Here is a 13,717-nt window from a genome sequence, read left to right as displayed (position 1 = left end):
CTTAATACTATACCCTTTCCTGTGTACATGTTTTCAACAGATAAATATCCTAATAAAGTTTACGACTACTATGATTGCTCTGAAATTTAGGACAATGAAGGCAGATAAGGCGAAATAAATAAAGCAAAGCAACGTCTTTATCCACAAGCAGGAAGATCAGAAAAATCCATGCACTTCCCATCATTCCTATGATGACAGAACAATTGCCGACCACTGTATGCACAAAGCTGTGGTGCGCACACAGATGCAGGGAAGGAACACTCTTGTTTACATGCTTGTTCGCTCATGTCAGCAGTAGAAAGCAGAATGACGCCCATTATCTAGCCCGGCCGCGGCTGCGCTTGGCGCGGCTGAGCACGTACGCGGTCCGCCCGCCATATTTTGGAGGTAATCTGCGGCGGGTGCAACGGTCGGAAGAGAAAAGATGACTAGCGGTGGCAATGCGAAGCACTCGCTACCGCTTCTGGCACTTTCAACCTCTCCAGCGCGGTGGTAGCGAGTGTTCGAGGCCACCTAGTGAGATCTGTTCATGTTTTCCAGTGTGCGCGTGACACCATACCTGTTACCTTAATTAGTAATCGAACGTTTACTGGAATTTATACAGCCGATAGAACTACGGACCTTACTTTGTGTAATGTTCCCTTGTTTCGATGCAGACGGCAAGCACGACGGGAGAATAGATGAGCTCGCTTGCTGGCTAGCAAGGCTGTTCTTAAAGGGGCACTGCTAACGCCAAACTGACGGTGCGTAGCGGAAGATAGGAAGCAACAACTTGAGACGCCTGTACACCATATAAGTCGCGCTGCCTGCAAGGTCTCAGCCGCGAATTGTGACTAGCAAAGACCACCTTGTCAATGACCATCCCTGTTCAAGAAATGCTATTGGTAAGCTGACCACGGACGACAGTACAAAACCTTCGACTCCACACGAGCCTTCACGATGACGTTTATGAAGACGAGGATGACTGGCTCGATTGGTATGAAAGCCTAGCTAGAGATCTAGCATAACTAGAGACCCAATCAAAAGCTCTCGAACATGTACTTTGCGTTTGAAGAGAGCTGAAGATGTTTAGATAACGCGAGGGAAGCTTCGTAAGGCGAGAAAGACGCAAAAATAAAACCAGGGTGGCGGTGCTGCCATGAAGTTCCTCGTGCTGACTCATGAAGACGTCATGGACTTTAAGAGCGCTTGCATGGTTCCATGGTGACGTGTTTGCTGTTAAAGAAGAACACTGGATTTTGAATGAACCAAAGGCACAACCTAGCAAGTTATGAAAACTCAACTGTCATCAACATCGCTGAAACAGGAAGACAAAATTTAATTCGTGAGTCACACCTTGTCGGCAAACGATTTGACACGAAGAAGAGAAAAGCGTTTGGTCTCCATTTTTTTTTTCAATTACTGCCATCATTGTATAGAAAAATAAGAAAAACAGTAAAAAAATAATACTTTACCATCGTTCATGGATTTCAAGCGGATCGCAGTAGAGAATCTACATCCTTATGACTGCTGTTTTGCGAGCGTTTCGTACGTCTGAAGGCGCCCACATGCCGGACCTAGTTTTTACCATGGGGAACCCGCAACATGTATGCGACCGCATGGCAAACGCACTCCATCTGCCGTCTTAAAAACGAAATTTCTGTAGTGGGCAGAGAGTGCATCAGCCTGTCCCCACTAATGGAACAAAAGTGCGGTGCTTTCATGGTCGGTAGGTGAGAATTGCGGAAGCTACCAAGATAATCCGAGTAAACAAAAAAGTTGGTTATTCGTTGTAGTGTCCAAATCTTACCAAAACTTTCAGAAACATGTACACCTCGTACGCTGGTATTTTTTACTTTTGTATGCAAGAAAGGAACGGATATTTTTCTAGTTTTCCCAAATTTGTAGAAGAAAGCCTGAATTTCACACGTTTTTTTTTTCATGACTGCAAAATTTTCGGAAATGTTACATCACTAAATGCGACCCACGCAACGGCACCGGCGCCGCTCCTCTTTACGCCGGCGTTGTGAGAGGCCTGCTAGCCGTCGGGGTGCTCCGTTACTTCTGCCCAGAAAAAGTTGCTTTGCGTGCTCCGTTCCTGCAACATGTTGCACCCCCGCATACATAGTTTGCTCGTGACTTCACGTCCTCCGTTCCGCCCCTGTGGTCACCATTTCTGGGTATCATGCTTGGATAGCGTATTGATTCTCTGTGGACTAAAATGCATACGTGATTGGCGTGCACAAGAGTTTAGGCATGCTGATGTCGAAAGGCGAGTGTTTCTAGTTTCTCCCTTCATATTTATATTGGTTTGTGAGTGCTACGCAGGCAAGTTACAAGACGAAAGGCCGAAATCTGTGGCGATGCGAACCCGAGTCGGTGAGTCGGCGCAGATGCCGCTGATGAAGCGGAGTGGCTGCCAGCCCCAACGTAGGTGGATATAATAATTCTTCTGTTCTCGTGGTTCAGTTGCATAAGAGTGAAGTAAATGAAGACATAAATTATTGGTCGCTCTCCGTTACTTGTCAACTGGTTGGGCGAAGAATATTCTAGCGATGCGGCTACAGTCGGAACCTGTCATCGTACTCGGTAAGGTGAGCAAACAGCGAATGAATTCGTGTATACCAGGAAACGAAAATGACAGCTATAGTATCTCCTTTTTATTCTACGGCTCTGTTGAGGCGCAGTCGATTTCTGCTTGAGTGGTAGCAGCTGCTCAGTTAAGTTTGTCACCTACCATGCTCGTGCACTAAACGTGCAATAATTACAGGCTTAGGTGTTGCAGTCATCCTACGTTGTAACAAAACCTCGCAGTAAAATCATCAAACCAACAAAACTTTGAAAAAATTAATTCCAAGCAACATTTTATTTTTCATTTCAGATACACGTTTAGAATACACAACAAACAGAGTTCCGAAAACAGACAAGAAGAGAAGGGGGAAGAGGTAGCAGCGTAGGTAAATAGTATTGTCGAGGACTCCGGGCGTGCAGTGTAATCGACTGCACGGTTGCCGATATTGGCTAATAATGAATGTATTTTTTTTTCAAATTTGGTCGATAAGGTTTTCCGTTGCTGTCGCACAGTGACGATCGCTGACACGGTCATTGTCAAGGTTCTTCAGGTCCTTTCTATATTTATGGACAAGTCAGAGGCTCTGGTGCATTTTGGAGCATTTTTTCACACTCTCCAGTAATACTTCAGGCAAACGAAGTCTTTCAGGCTTCGTTTCGCTGCTGGATCGGGTGGTATACGAGGGAATGGCGGCCGCGGTTGCGGATACCGCCGGAAGTGACGCGCGGGAGAGCCATGCGTAGTTAGAACACTACCTGAGCAGTTGAAGCATCACGCTAAAACTTGGTTATCGCTATAATTGATTCGCTTTTCGGGCGAAACTGACAATCACTTTATGAACTATAGATCACTAATATTCACTCTTTTGTTGGCTCGTGGAGCTGGCACCTTTGCATATTTTTACCTCTAAAAGCCATCTTAACAGATCTGTAATAATGGCATATCGCTGTTTCTTTTTCTAGGGGATTTACTGCGCAGAACAGAAAAGACAGCTATTTAACAAAGGTAAATCTTTTGCGTACTACGCGCAACTAAGGTTATATTGTTTACTAAGATAGAATACACAAAATTTTCTTTCGTTAAGCTTGTAGTAACTCGGCTACATTAGGTGTATACACACTCATCAGGTCAAAGAAAACCGTGTTAAACCTGCGCAACAGTAAACGTCGTAACATTACTAAAGTACTGACCAGGCGAGAACAGCGAAAGATGCGTGACGTAAAATTTCGCTTGTTAAAGAATGCATGTCCGTCCGGCGTCGACGGTGAGCTGCGGCTTGTAATGCTCTCTGCACAGCAGTCTGCTGAGCCCGATCAAGCCTTACAACTGCAATTTACATGTCGAGCATGCTGCGTTTGCAAGCATCTTAACTAGATGGCGCTACCATACTGACGGTGGCTGGGGATCGCGTTTTTTTTATTGCGCACCTCGTCTGAATGGCATCTCGTCATCTGCGCCTGCGCTCGATGCGTTTGCAGGCGCGTTAACTAGATGGCGCCACTATACTGGCGGAGGCTCGGATCGTCTGCGCCTGCTTTAAAGGTTTTTTTTTTTCCGGCGCCTGATAGCAAGCACTTGCGTGTCTCAGTGGTAGTGTATCGGGCTCCCATGCAGCGGACGCGGGTTCGACCCCGGCGGGAACCGGGTACTTTTTTCGCATTTATAGTGATAGCGGTTACGTTCACCGGACGCCGTCGGCGGCAGCGGCGGCGGACACCATCGCGAACCGAAACGGCTATTGGAATGAGCCCATAACAGCTTACGCTGTAAAAACTCGCCATTCGCGCTGGCTGCACAATCTAGCAGTCGTACATGGACGCTAGTTACTGATAGGCTGATTTCCTAGACACTGAGCCATTTCAGAAGTGTCCAAAGCGTGTTTGTTACATGGTATCAGACGCAGGGCGTGCGGCCTTAGTAAGCACTTACTCGTGCCAAAGGAGGAAAGGAAGAGAAATCTTTTGCCTGTAGAAACGATGTCCCAAGTTGTTTTCTGCACTGTATTGTAGAAGCTCTGCTGTGGACACCTTCGTGGTAATTCGCCGCCTTCAAAAGCTATAAATCTCGCACTGGCCGCATAATGTGACTAAATAAACACCACCATAAAAATAATGTGTAGTGTTTGTCACGAAGTCGAGAAAGTCGGTGTTCGGATAAAAAGAACGGTAACGTTGTTAGAACGTCATTATAAATGTTTTCTAGCATCGCTTTAACGACGTAATTGTGTAATTATGCAAGAGTACTGAACAGAGCTAGTAGGAGTTTTTTTAGAAGGTAATCGAACAGCGCTTCAGACAAGATGAAGTAAAGAATACAGACACAGCGAGGTCCCTATCGTCTTCGTCCCGTCTGAACCGCAATTCGATTCCCTTGAAATATTCCGTTCTATGTTCGAGTGGTCTACCTAACCAAAAGTGGGCGGGGACCATCTTGCAGAGCGTTCGCAACTTGCAATCAAATGCCACGATAGTGATGACACTCGCCGGCAAACATCGTCACGCGCACCCGTTCAATAACATTTTTAGTGGCACTAGCATCGAAGGACACTCTTGTTTCTAGCACAACACTTCCGGTTAAACTCCTGAGACGACCGGGGATGAATTAAAAAAAAGATAGAAAAAAACAGTACAATACAATAATAATTGGTTTCGTTATAGATAGGATATGAGAGCACAAGTTTAGTTACAAGCTGAGTTACTGAAGTGTCAGGAATAATGGAAATTAATTATCTGAGACGAAATTCAACATAAATCAGAAAAAATTGAAAAAATGGTATTGTACAAAATTCATGGGTTTCATTATAGATATAATGTTAGAGCATAAGCTTAGTTACAAGTTGAGGTACTGAAGTGTTTGGAATAATAAGAATTATTTAGAAAGCACTGATTACCACACACTAATGCACAGAACACCAACGGCGAGGGGCGGGTGCCACTAAGAGACACCTAAGTCAATGATTAGGGTCGCCTACCATTCTTTTGCTGTTGTTAGAACAGACAAGGGGGGAGAATATTACTTTGGGGATGCCTTAAATATTCGAAACTTTTGCAATATGATGCAAGCAGCCACAGCTCACAAATAGTGTTTGCTCATAGGTAGAAGGAAGTATGAGGTACACATTTACCTGAGTGGGTCAGTGGAATAGAACATCTGGAGCTTCTGAAAGTGCAAATACACAAAATATGAGAAGTAAACGAAAGAAACATTGCGCTTCATGCGCGATAAATGCTGCGCCATAGACTTTGAACCCTTCTACAGACGTCGGACGGAAAATAGCGCTCTAATTTGTTGTACACCTTCTACCCCGAGTATAATTTAAATGCTCAATTTTAATAATTACAAGGCGCCCTGATAATTCGTTCACTTCCCTCAAGTAAGCCCAATTTTTGTGATATGTATTATTTGTGCTTCAACTCCACTTTGTACTAAATCTGCCCAAATGTCTTGCGAATTTGTTTTAATTTTTTTTCATTCTTCTGTATACTTGTGTGTGTGTTGTATCAGCAGAGAGCCCCTTTTAGCGAAGTAATATTTTGTTATGCGGATACACTCCCGTCTAAACTACGCTCACATCCACGTATACCGATTAGCTACATTTTAGTAAACACGGGCGCTATAACGTAAGGTTATTCCAAACTTTTCTATTCCAATTCTGCAATTAGCCCACCACGATTGGTCAAAACATTTTCGGGCCATTCCCAACTTCGCCTGTCTGTCACGCGACGTCATAAAAACCGCGATAGCTCCCCATCTGATATAACGTGTACACACTGATTATGCATGATCAAACCGCAAGGAACAAAAATTATTATTCCTGATTCGACGCCTTTTCACCATTAGCCCTCTGCTATTGGTGCAATGTTTTGGGGATGCGCCCACTGAGCCTGTCTGTCACGCGACCTCACAAAACCGCGAAATCTCACCGCGTCAAAGTGAGGTGTAAGCGAAAAAAATGCATTAGTATGCCGAACAAAACTGAAAATTTTTCTGAATAGCCAGAGACTGCCCCGTTCCGAAAGGAATAGAAGATGGCTGCCCGCCGATCGCACAGGCCCTCGCTACTCATACCTGCCGGTGAGCATGTCTTTATTTGCGCATGATAAACCTTTTTTTTTGCGTGGCAGTAAAACCTTATCGAGCCCTTTCGGCACGTATATATATATATATATATATATATATATATATATATATATATATATATATATACGACATCGCTCTGCCAACTCTTCCTTGATGAGGATCCGTTTTAGCGGCATTCTTAACCTTCCCTTGCACGCCGCCGCTGTTTTCGACCAGCCATCACAAGCTAAGTAAGGCGAAGCGAACCAATCGGAGAAGGCGGCACCACCCTCTACATCGGTTATCTATTTTCACTGTGCTGGCTCGGTCCCATCGAAACCTTCTCCACTAGAGCGTGCTCCTCGCCTCTTGTCAGCCAATTAGATAAGAATAACCTCTGAGTGTAGGTAATGTTATTGCTTTTGAAAGCGAAGAAAGGTTACCCTCCTATAAACGAGGAGAGTGTTTGATTGGGTTGTTCAGACAACGCTGCCGGTCACCGCCCGATGCTTGCGTCTGCGGTTACGTAAATTGGACGTCAGGAGATAGGAATAAAAACAGTTTGGAATAGCTTTACGTTATAGCGCCCCACGAGTCGCGACGAGAGTTGCGATCTACCCCCTGTGCTAGCTTAGCGGCTACGAGGATGCGCTGCTAAGCACGAGGGCGCGGGATCGAATTCCGGCTGCGGCGGCCGAATTTTGATGGGGACGAAATGAAGAACTCGCCCGTGTCCCGTGCATTTGGAGCCCGTTAAATATCACTGCTGTAGTTAACCCATGGCCCTCAGGCCCCAGAGGCTTCGGAGCACCTGATCAAGGTGGTGGTCAGACCAGCGCGTCGGCAGAGGGTGCTAAGAATCTCTGGGTCCGGACAGGCCGCCACTAGAAATTGAAGCTGGCAACATTCAAAATGCGAACGCTCTCGAGCGAGGCTAGCTTAGCAGGGCTGTTTGAGGAATTATCAGGCATTGTCTGGGATATAATTTACCTTAGTGAGGTTAGAAGCACTGGTGAGGCTTATACAGTGCTGATTAAAGGCCACGTCCTCTGCTACGGAGGTCTTCCAGGTAAGAGAGAATTTGGGGCAGGATTTCTAGTCAATAAGGGCATAGCGGGCAACATTGATGAATTCTACAGCATTAATGAGAGGGTAGCAGTCGTCGTAATAAAGCTGAATAGGAGGTATAAAATGAAACTAGTACAAGCATACACCCCAACCTCCAGTCATGATGATGAAGAAATAGAACAGTTTTATGAAGATGTTGAATAAGCAATGAGGAAGGTGCAAACTCAGTATACTGTAGTGTCACGTAGTAGTGACGCTGAAGTAAACAGTCGTAAAACTGTGTATGACGAGACTGATTCTTTATTGGGCGAACCTGTGCCCAGTAAAGCCCCTATATATAAAAAGTAGCGCCATCGACTTCCCTCCTCCTCCGTTCCACTATCGCGTTCGGCGCGACCAGCGCGATCGAGGCGCGATATCGACAGTGGCGCCGCCTGCGTCGGGCCTGCCGCGGCAGACGACAGCTAACGCGCTACCAGAGGAAATCCGAGGAAAACTTCGATCGCGCCCTGCGGAGACGTTTTTGAGGCGCGATTTAGCTTCGTCAGTCAGTAACTGGTCTTAATAATGCCGTTTTGGAAGTAACAACGCGACGATGCGAGACGGCGCAAATATCAAGTGTGCAGCAAGCGTTTGCGAACGCCGGATGGTAAACAAAAAAGCCTTTTGCCCTCGTCTTGTCGGTTGCGGCAACCTAAGGCGCAGCAGCATGCCATCACAACGAAGTTACTAGAAGTGGCTGCACTGCCATCGAAATATTTCGGTAGCTTAAGATACGTTAGGTTGGGTTAGTCCATAACACGTTCGATCCGTTTGTGCGTACAGCACTTTCGTCGCACAGGCCCGAGAATGGCAGTCGGAGTGCGCTGGAAAGAAAAAAAATATACAAAAGCGCAACGCGAACTTCCACGTGACACGGATTGGCCAATGGGGGAGCGGAGGAGGCTGGGGCGACTAAATCCCCTATATTTATAAAACTAGCGCCATTCTTAGATCTTGCCGCCACCGCGCTCACCCCGGCGCTTCCTCCTCGCCCTCTCTTAGCCGCCTCCTGTCGCCCCAGCCTCCTCCGCTCCCCCATTGGCCAATCCGTGTCACGTGGAAGTTCGCGTCGCGCTTAGTCACGCTTTTCTATATTTTTTTCTTTCCAGCACGCTCCGACCGCCATTCTCGGGCCTGTGCGACGAAAGTGCTGTACGCACAAAGTGATCAAACGTGTTAGCTTCGTTGTGATGGCATGCTGCTGCGCCTGAAGTTGCCGCAACCGACAAGGCGCGGGCTAAATGCTTTTTTTGTTTACCATCCGGCGAGCGCAAACGCTTGCTGCACACTTGGTATTTGCACCGTCTCGCATCGTCGCGTTGCTACTGCCAAAACGGCATTATTAAGGTGAGTTACTGACTGACGAAGCAAAATCGCACCTCAATAACTGCTCCACAGGGCGCGATCTAAGTTTTGCGCGGATTTCCTCTGGTAGCGCGTTAGCTGTCGTCTGCCACGGCAGGCCCGACGTACGCGGCGCCACTGTCGATATCGCCCCTCGATCTCGCTGGCCGCGCCGAGCGCGACAGCGGAACGGAGGAGGAGGGAAGCGGATGGCGCTACTTTTTATATATAGGGGTTTTAGGGGCGACAGCAGGCGGCTAAGAAAGGGCGAGGAGGAAGCGCCGGGGTGAGCGCGGTGGCGGCAAGATCTAAGAATGGCGCTACTTTTATAAATATAGGGGTTTTAGTGCCCACAACAGCAAGCTACACTCGAATCACAACGAAAGCGGCGAACACAGTCGGCGGTCGTCGAAATCTGATCAGCGGCGAAGCGCGTCGGCTTTAATACCTGAGTCATCGAAGGTTCCAGATTAATTCCTGATGCCCGCGTGTCTTCCAGACAGTTTTAGACAATTCGCGTCGGTCATACAATCCAGATAACATAGGCGTCGGTGAAAACAGGCAACGGAAAGAAGCATCGATAACGTTCTAGAAACTTCCGATACAAGCGCGTCCTGCGCCGAGCGATAACGTTTAACATTTGTTAGCCGTTGGAAAGCGGCCACCGCTGAAAGATAAACATGTATACGTGTCAATACCCTCCCCTTAAAAAAGCATCGTCCCGATGCTACAAACACGAAAGCGAAAACAAAACCGCGCGTAATAAAAAAAAAAAAACAATAACAAAGTAACAAAGTACCTAACGTCGTCAGCGGGCGCAGAAAGGCTTAAGACGCACCACATGGATGACTTCAGGTCGTGCCCGGTGCCGCTGTGATTGCGAAATGCCGTCTGGCACGACCTCATAGTCCAGTGCGCCAATACGTCGGATTATCTTATATGGTCCGAAATAGCGACTCAACAGTTTCTCGCTAAGTCCTCGTCGGCGTATCGGAGTGCAGACCCAAACACGGTCGCCGGGCTGGTACTCGACGTAGCGTCGTCGAAGATTGTAGTGTCGGCTGTCGGTCCTCTGCTGGTTCTTGATGCGCAGGCGGGTGAGCTGTCGACCTTCTTCGGCACGCTGCAAATAGGCGGCAACGTCGAGATTTTCTTCGTCAGCGACGTCCGGTAGCATGGCGTCAAGCGTCGTTGCCGGGTTCCTTCCGTAGACCAGGTTGAACGGCGCCATGTGCGTCGTTTCTTGCACGGCCGTGTTGCATGCGAAGGTCACGTACGGAAGGATGGCATCCCACGTCTTGTGTTCGACGTCGACGTACATTGCCAACATGTCGGCGATGGTCTTATTTAGGCGCTTGGTGAGGCCATTCGTCTGCGGGTGGTAGGCGGTGGTCCGGCAATGGCTTGTCTGGCTGTAGCTTAGGATGGCTTGAGTTAGTTCAGCCGTGAAGGCCGTACCTCTGTCGGTGATGAGGACTTCTGGGGCACCGTGACGCAGGAGGATGTTCTCAACGAAGAATCGGGCTACCTCGGCGGCACTGCCTTTGGGCAAGGCTTTTGTTTCGGCGTAGCGGGTGAGGTAGTCCGTAGCGATGAGGATCCATTTATTCCCGGGCGTAGACGTCGGAAAAGGCCCCAGTAAGTCCATCTCGATCAGCTGGAACGGTCGGCGAGGTGGCTCGATTGGCTGTAGAAGTCCGGCTGGCCTTGTCGGCGGTGTTTTGCGTCGGTGACAGTCTCGGCATGTCCTTACGTAATGGGCGACGTCGGCAGAGAGGCGAGGCCAGTAGTATTTTTCTTGTATCCTCGCGAGAGTGCGGGAAAAACCGAGATGTCCAGCCGTTGGATCGTCATGGAGAGCTTGCAGAACCTCTGGACGCAATGCTGAGGGTACCACGAGGAGGTAGTAGGCTCGGAGACGCGAGAAGTTCTTCTTTAGGAGAAGGTTGTTTTGCAAGAAAAACGACGCCAATCCTCGCCTGAACACCTTCGGCACAATAACGGTACTGCCTTCCAGGTAGTCTACAAGGCTCCTTAGTTCCGGGTCGCCTCGCTGTTGTTCGGCGCATTCGTCGGCACTGATGGGTCCCAAGAAAGTGTCGTCATCCTGGTCGTCTTGTGGCGGCGGTTCGACGGGGGCGCGAGACAAGCAGTCGGCGTCAGAGTGCTTTCGACCGGACTTGTAAACGACGGTTATGCCGAGTGCTTGAAGTCTCAGGATCCATCGTGCGAGGCTACCTGAAGGATCCTTCAAGTTAGCTAGCCAACACAAGGCGTGGTGGTCGCTCACAACTTTAAAGGGCCTGCCATAGAGGTAGGGGCGAAACATTGATGTAGCTCAGATGATTGCGAGGCACTCCTTTTCTGTTGTGGAATAATTTGCTTCCGCCTTCGATGGCGACCGGCTAGCGTAACTTACAACCCTTTCTAGTCCCTCAGTCCTCTGCACAAGCACGGCGCCGAGTCCTACGCTGCTTGCGTCGGTGTGGACTTCGGTATCGGCGTTTTCGTCGAAATGCGCAAGTATTGGCGGCGATTGCAGGCGTCGCTTCAGTTCTTCAAATGCCTCGACTTGCGGCGCCTCCCATTTGAACTCGACGTCGGCCTTCGTGAGATACGTCAGTGGCTCAGAGATCCGTGAAAAATTCTTGACGAAGCGCCTGTAATAGGCGCACAGTCCAAGAAATGTACGCACTGCCTTCTTGTGAGCGGGCGGAGGAAAGTTGGAGATGGCCGCAGTTTTCTGAGGGTCGGGGTGCACTCCAGACTTGTTGATGACGTGGCCCAAAAACAAGAGCTCCTCATATGCGAAGCGGCACTTTTCGGGCTTTAACGTGAGTCCGGAGGTTTTGATTGCTTGAAGAACTGTTTCAAGGCGCCGCAGGTGTTCTTCGAACCTTGAGGCAAACACAACGACGTCGTCCAAATAGACGAGGCAAGTCTGCCACTTCAAGCCTGCCAGTACTGTATCCATGACGCGTTGGAAAGTCGCAGGTGCCGAGCAAAGACCAAACGGCATGACCGTGAACTCGAACAATCCGTCTGGTGTTATAAAGGCAGTCTTCTCCCGGTCCTTCTCGTCGACTTCGATTTGCCAGTAGCCGGTTTTGAGGTCCATCGACGAAAAATACTTTGCGTTGTAGAGTCGATCCAAGGCGTCGTCAATCCGTGGGAGGGGGTATACGTCCTTCTTCGTGATCTTGTTGAGGCGACGATGATCGACGCAGAAACGTAGGGTTCCATCCTTCTTCACTAACACCACGGGGGACGCCCACGCACTCTTGGATGGCTGGATGATGTCGTCGCGTAGCATTTCGTCGACTTGTTGCCTTATGACCTCGCGTTCGCGCGCAGAAACTCGGTACGGGCTCTGACGGAGTGGGCGGACATTTTCATCGGTTATGATGCGGTGCTTGGCGAGAGGGGTTTGTCGAACTTTTGACGACGACGAGAAACAGTCCTTGTATTGCAGGAGCAGAGCTTTTAGTTGTTATTTTTTATGCCTGGGAAGGTTCTGGTTGACGTCGAAAGTTGGTTCAGGTACTATAGTCGTCGTTGCAGGTGCACTGGAATCCGTGAAGGCGAAAGCACTGCTGGCTTGTACTATTTCGTCGATGTAGGCGACCGTGGTGCCTTTGTTAATGTGCTTGTATTCGGGGCTGAAGTTCGTGACCATCACCCTTGCTTTCCCTGCACGTAGCTCAGCTATGCCTCTAGCAACGCAAATTTTACGGTCGAGCAGTAAGTGATGATCGCCCTCGATGACGCCCTCCATGTCTGCAGGCACTTCGGTACCGACGGAAATCATTACGCTGGAGCGAGGCGGAACGGTGACTTGTTCTTCAAGCAAATTCAAGGCATGGTAACTTATGCTTGTATCCGGTGGTATCGCGTTGTGCGTTGAAAGCGTTATCGACTTGTACCTTAAGTCGATGACTGCACCGTGTTGATTTAGAAAGTCAATGCCTAGGATGACATCCCTGGAGCAGTGGTGCAGGATTACGAAGCTCGCCGGGTAAGTGCGGTTGTTCACCGTGACTCGCGCTGTGCAGATTCCAGTCGGCGTTATTAGGTGGCCTCCCGCTGTCCGGATATCGGGTCCTTGCCAGGCTGTTTTCACCTTCTTCAACTTTGCGGCAAATGGGCCACTGAAGATGGAATAGTCGGCTCCAGGGTCGACGAGAGCGGTGACGTTATGACCATCGATTAGCACGTCTAAGTCGGTAGACCGTCGTCTGGCGTTGCGGTTAAGTCGTGGCGTCGGATCACGGCTGCGTCGGCTTGCTCCGCTGCTGCTACGTCGCGTCGGCAGGTCTTCTTTCGGCGGCGAAGTGTTGTCGTCAAGGCTCTTGACAGGCGGCGTGCTGATAATTCGTCGTGATGATTCGCGAATCTTCTTCGTCGGCGGCGGAGGATCTTCGGAATTGCGTCGTACAGCAACCGCACCTCCATCGGTTGTTGCCTTTAGTTTCCCGGATAGGGGCTCACGGACCGGCCCCGGGCTGGGCCAGTGTATAGTCGGCGCTGCGGCTACAGGTAACGTCCTGGTGACGGCAATCGTGAGGGTCGTCGTGATTGCCACTGGGCTCCGGCGAGGTAGTCAGCGTTGTCGCGTGGTCACTCGCCAAGCTGTGGACGTGGCGCGTTGACGGC

General features: G+C 49.1%; 1 protein-coding gene across 4 annotated transcripts in view; it reads left to right on the top strand.

Moving 5' to 3' along the window:
* LOC125940207 (uncharacterized) overlaps positions 1 to 13,717 on the top strand; it is a 149,209-nt gene that overhangs the window by 38,388 nt on the left and 97,104 nt on the right. For 3 of the 4 annotated variants that reach the window (XM_049656030.1, XM_049656032.1, XM_049656029.1), the window contains one exon: positions 3,514 to 3,556. The exons of the other annotated variant lie outside the window; for it this stretch is intronic. In XM_049656030.1, the coding sequence (XP_049511987.1) occupies positions 3,514 to 3,556 (43 nt within the window). The remainder of the gene's footprint in view (positions 1 to 3,513; positions 3,557 to 13,717) is intronic. 4 annotated transcript variants of the gene reach the window in all.

This window comes from Dermacentor silvarum, chromosome 9 (assembly GCF_013339745.2).
Source record: "Dermacentor silvarum isolate Dsil-2018 chromosome 9, BIME_Dsil_1.4, whole genome shotgun sequence".
Taxonomy (NCBI): Eukaryota; Metazoa; Arthropoda; class Arachnida; order Ixodida; family Ixodidae; genus Dermacentor; species Dermacentor silvarum.
The sequence above is the reverse complement of the archived record's forward strand: the minus strand, read 5'-3'. Positions and strand labels throughout refer to the sequence as shown.